General features: G+C 44.6%; 1 protein-coding gene across 3 annotated transcripts in view; it reads left to right on the top strand.

Moving 5' to 3' along the window:
• Window positions 1-3,845: 3,845 nt before the first annotated feature.
• Window positions 3,846-4,606, top strand: part of LDHC (lactate dehydrogenase C) — a 55,810-nt gene continuing 55,049 nt past the window's right edge. For 2 of the 3 annotated variants that reach the window (XM_011992917.1, XM_011992915.1), the window contains exons 1-2: window positions 3,846-3,987; window positions 4,288-4,422. In XM_011992917.1, the coding sequence (XP_011848307.1) occupies window positions 4,297-4,422 (126 nt within the window). In that variant the 5' untranslated portion in view covers window positions 3,846-3,987; window positions 4,288-4,296. Of the gene's footprint in view, window positions 4,042-4,287; window positions 4,423-4,606 lie in introns of all 3 variants that reach the window. The other variant, XM_011992916.1, reaches the window with a different exon arrangement.

Raw genomic sequence — 4,606 nt, 5'->3', positions numbered from 1 at the left:
TAATCCCAGCACTTTGGGAAGCCCAGGTGGGCTGATCACTTGAGGCCAGGAGTTAGGGACCAGCCTGGCCAACACAGCAAAACCACATCTGTTTAAAAGAAAAAAAAAAGTACCCTTTGTGGTTGTCTATGAATGTTTTCTGTACATTTTTCTGAAAATATAACTGTGACCCTTATACAGGCCTGAAAACCATACTTGTAAAGGTTAACTGAACAACATTATTGTCATTCCCAACTCCAAGATCTTTTTCCAAAGATTGTTTCCTGAGAGCTAGTTAAGAGAAGGAATTATCTTAAAGCATGGTTGTCCAACTTTTTGCTTTCCCTGAGCCACATTGGAAGAATTGTCTTGAGCCACACATTAAATACACTAACACGTGCCAGGTGTGATGGCTCACCTATAATCCCAGTGCTTGGGGAGGCCGAGGTGGATCACTTGACGCCAGGAGTTCAAGACCAGCATGGCCAACATGATGATACCCCATCTCTACTAAAAATAGAAAAATTAGCCAGGCATGGTGGCCTGTACTTGTAATCCCAACTACTTGGGAAGCTGAAGCACAAGAGGCTGAGGTGAGAGGATCGCTTGAACCCAGGAGGCAGAGATTGCAGTGAGCCAAGATGGCACCACTGCTCTCAGGCCTGGGCAACAGAGCAAGACTCCGTCTCAATAAAAATTAAAGAAATACATTAACACTAATGGTAGCTGATGAGTTAAAAAAAAAGTTCATAATCTTGATACCGCCAACACCTAAAGAGTCCTCACATTCAAAGGGTTGGACACAGCTATAAAGTGTATCATACTAGGGATTTTTAGTGTATTCATATAGTTGGCAACCATCACCAGTATCTAATCTTAGAATATAGGCTGGGTGCTGTGCCTTGTAATCCCAGCACTTTAGGAGGCCAAGGTGGGTGGATTGCTTGAACCCAGGAGTTCGAGACCAGTCTGGGCAACATGGCAAAAGCCTGTCTACAAAAAAAAAAAAAAATTAGCCAGGCGTGGTGGCGGGCGCCTGTAGTCCTAGCTGCACAGGAGGCTGAGGTGGGAGGATCCTTTGAGCCCAGGAGGCAGAGATTGCAGTGAGCCAAGATCCCGCCACTGTACTCCAGCCTGGGTGACAGAGTGAGACCCTGTCTCAAAAAAAAAAAAAATTTTTTGATTAGCACAAAAAGAAGCCTGTACTTAATCCTGTAGCCTTTTGTAAACTGAGTCACCTTTAGTCTTTAAAATTTTTTAAATTTACATTAATTTTCTATTATTTGATACAATAAATTAGCCAATACCAACATGACTGAAAAATAATGCTTCAGTGAAATTGATTCTATTAATCTTTCATGAATTTTCAAATGCAGTCTTGTAAAACTTCCTTGCTTATGGGCAAAATAAATGTTCTAGGTTCACTTTGTACTTTCCTGCCCCAGGCATGAAGTAGGCCAACTCTGCAAGGAGCCTTGATTTTTTTTTTTTTCCTTAGTAACCTTGGGAACTAAATTAAGCAGGCCTTATCCCCATCTCACAGAAGTTGCCAGTTAGTGTAGAAGCAAATGTGACACTCAGAACATGGTTCTACTTCCTTTTTTTTTTCCCCACTAAAGACCATGTTGCCGAAATAAAACTCAGTACTTCAAAGCCATGTTCTTTAAAAATTCTTTAAATTTTTTTTTTATTTTGGCTGGGTGCAGTGGCTCATGCCTGTAATCCCAGCACTTTGGGAGGCCGAGGCAGGCAGATCACAAGGTCAGGAGATCGAGACTATCCTGGATAACACGGTGAAACCCCGTCTCTACCAAAAATAGAAAAAATTAGCTAGGCGTGGTGGTGGGCGCCCGTAGTCCCAGCTACCTGGGAGGCTGAGGCAGGAGAATAGCATGAACCCAGAGGTGGAGCTTGCAGTAAACCGAGATCGCGCCACTGCATTCCAGCCTGGGTGAGTGTGCGAGACTCTGTCTCAAAAAAAAAAAAAAAAAAAAAAATTATTTTTATTTTTTAGAGAAGAGATGGGGGTCTCCCTATGTTGCCCAGGCTGGTCTTGAACTCCTGGGCTGAAGTACTCCTTGTGCCTCGGCCTCCCAAAGTGCTGTGCTGGCTTTGCAGGTGTGAGCCACCATGTCTGGTCTCAAAATTCTTTAGTGAGTACCTACTATACTTTGGTAAATGTTGCAATGTACAAGAATAAATAAAGACAAATTTTGGTTCTCCTAAAGTTACTGCAATCAAGTAAGCGAAATGTTAAGTAAATTTGGAGTATTTGGGCAGGCATGGATGAAGAGCCAGTTCTAGTCACCTAGCATCAATTTGGCCACTACCAAGCTGATACCTTCCTTGGCCGCCAGGGGCCTGAGGCAGGTGTAGAGCTTAAATTTCCATTCTATCCAGGCCAGCAATCTCCCTCTCAGTCTCGGAATAAATGAGGTTGCTGTGGAGGTACAGGATCAAGTGGTTGCTGCTCCTGTCCGCTATAGGTGGCCTCTAGCTTCAGGTTAGTTGTTGGTTGAGAAAAGTGCCATGAGAGAGATATACAGGAAATGATAGTAGTCGATATTTGTCAAGGAAAGCCAGAGCATGTATGTGCAAAGCTGAAAATGAGGAATTAACCTTGACAAGGGCTAGGGAAAGAGCTTTTTTGGTTTAAAGAACAGCAAAAAGTCCTGATCCAAAAAAACTGTCCAAAGCCTAGTTGGAAGGGAGTGTATTGAGTGTCCTGACATGATATCAGAGGTGGGGGTAGGAGGTCAAATCTTGAAGATCTAGGTTGTGGTAAAAGTGGGTTACTCTACGTATAATGGAAAGCCACTGAAGGGTTTAAAGCAGAGTTATTGTATAATCTGAACCATATTCAAAACAAATACTGACTGGGCACGGTGGTTCACACCTTTAATCTCAGCACTTTGGGAGGGTGGATCACAAGGTCAAGAGTTGGAGACCATCCTGACCAACACGGTGAAACCCCATCTCTACTAAAAATACAAAAATTAGCTGGACGTGGTGGTGCATGCCTGTAGTCCCAGCTACTCGGGAGGCTGAGGCAGGATAATTGCTTGAACCTAGATGGCGGAGGTTGCAATGAACTGGGATCGCGCCTCTGTACTCCAGCCTGGGCGACGGAGTAAGACTCTGACTCAAAAACAACAACAATAACAACACTACAGGCTATTATAAGAAAAATAAATTATATTTTGGATTTTGAAAAAGGTTCAAATGCAATACTCGACAAAAGATGGAAGAGGTTGTGTCCCCTTCTGTGTGAGAGAGATGTATATATGGAGTTTCTCTCGTTGCCCAGTCTGGAGTGCAGTGGCGCGATCTTGGCTCACTGCAACCTCTGCCTCCTGGGTTCAAGCGATTCTCCTGCCTCAGCCTCCCGAGTAGCTGGGACTACAGGCATGTGCCACCCGTGCCCGGCTAATTTTATATTTTTAGTAGAGACAGAGTTTTGCCATGTTGGCCAGGCTGGTCTCAAACTCATGACCTCAGGTGATCCACCTGCGTCGGCCTCCCAAAGTGCTGGGATTACAGGTGTGAGTCACCGCGCCCGGCCATGAGTTATAAATATTAACAATTTCTTGCTGTAAATTGAAAGGATCCTTGGCATCTTTGCATTTCATTACTACCCTCTGTTCTCTCAAGAGAAATTCTATTTCAGCACTTAGTCCTGAAGTTACAGAAGTTAATAATTTTTTAAAATCCTGCAAATAATGCATGGATATCCCCGTCTTGCACACTCTTTGGGCCAGTCTAGAATTCTTCGCACCAACATTTCGGTGGTCTGAACCTCTGCCACCCACTCAGCTCTCCAGGGCAGGGAAGACATCCGTATGCCTGCGCCTGGGTCGGCGGGGGGCGGAGCTTGCGTGCTGACGCACAAGAGCCGTGCGTGGGAACGTGCGTGTCTCAAGACCCAGGGAGGGTAACCGTCGCCCAGCTTCGAGCCTCAACTGTCGTTGGTGTATTTTTCTGTTGTTACTTTTGTGCCTTCCTTCAAAGGTGGTGCTTTGCCCTTTTGGGTCATCTGTACTGATAGCGCCAAGCAAAGCATTTGTGAGTGTGTGATGCTGGGGTGAAAGTGGTGGCTGCGGGCAGGGAGAAATCCAAAAGCCGGCTCGTGCCCAAGCCCTCCCATTGCCTGGTAAACTGGGCCTTGCTTTGCCCTCCCCGCACCGTTTGACCGGGAAATTATTTCCTTGGCTTCCCCCTATCCCGGGCTCCAACATTCTGCAAACTTAAGAGGTAGTTCTTTAGATGTTCAGTGTGGTTAATCCAATGAAATTGCATTATCCCTATTAGGTTCTCCAAATGTCAACTGTCAAGGAGCAGCTAATTGAGAAGCTAATTGAGGATGATAAAAACTCCCAGTGTAAAATTACTATTGTTGGAACTGGTGCCGTAGGCATGGCCTGTGCTATTAGTATCTTACTGAAGGTGAGTGAGAAGCCCATCATGTGGCTGAAAATCAAAATCAAGTGAGCACTTCAGAGGCTTGTATATGTCGATGTATTCAGGGTTGCCAGGTTAATCCCTTGAACGCAATTATGTGTCCCTTGACTTTTCCCTCTCTCTCTTTTCCTTTTTTTTTTTTTTTTTTTTAACTTCTTTTCCTTTCTTT

This window comes from Mandrillus leucophaeus, unplaced genomic scaffold, assembly GCF_000951045.1.
Source record: "Mandrillus leucophaeus isolate KB7577 unplaced genomic scaffold, Mleu.le_1.0 Scaffold420, whole genome shotgun sequence".
Taxonomy (NCBI): domain Eukaryota; kingdom Metazoa; phylum Chordata; class Mammalia; order Primates; family Cercopithecidae; genus Mandrillus; species Mandrillus leucophaeus.
Note: the sequence above shows the minus strand (reverse complement) of the source record. Positions and strands in the feature narration are given on the sequence as shown.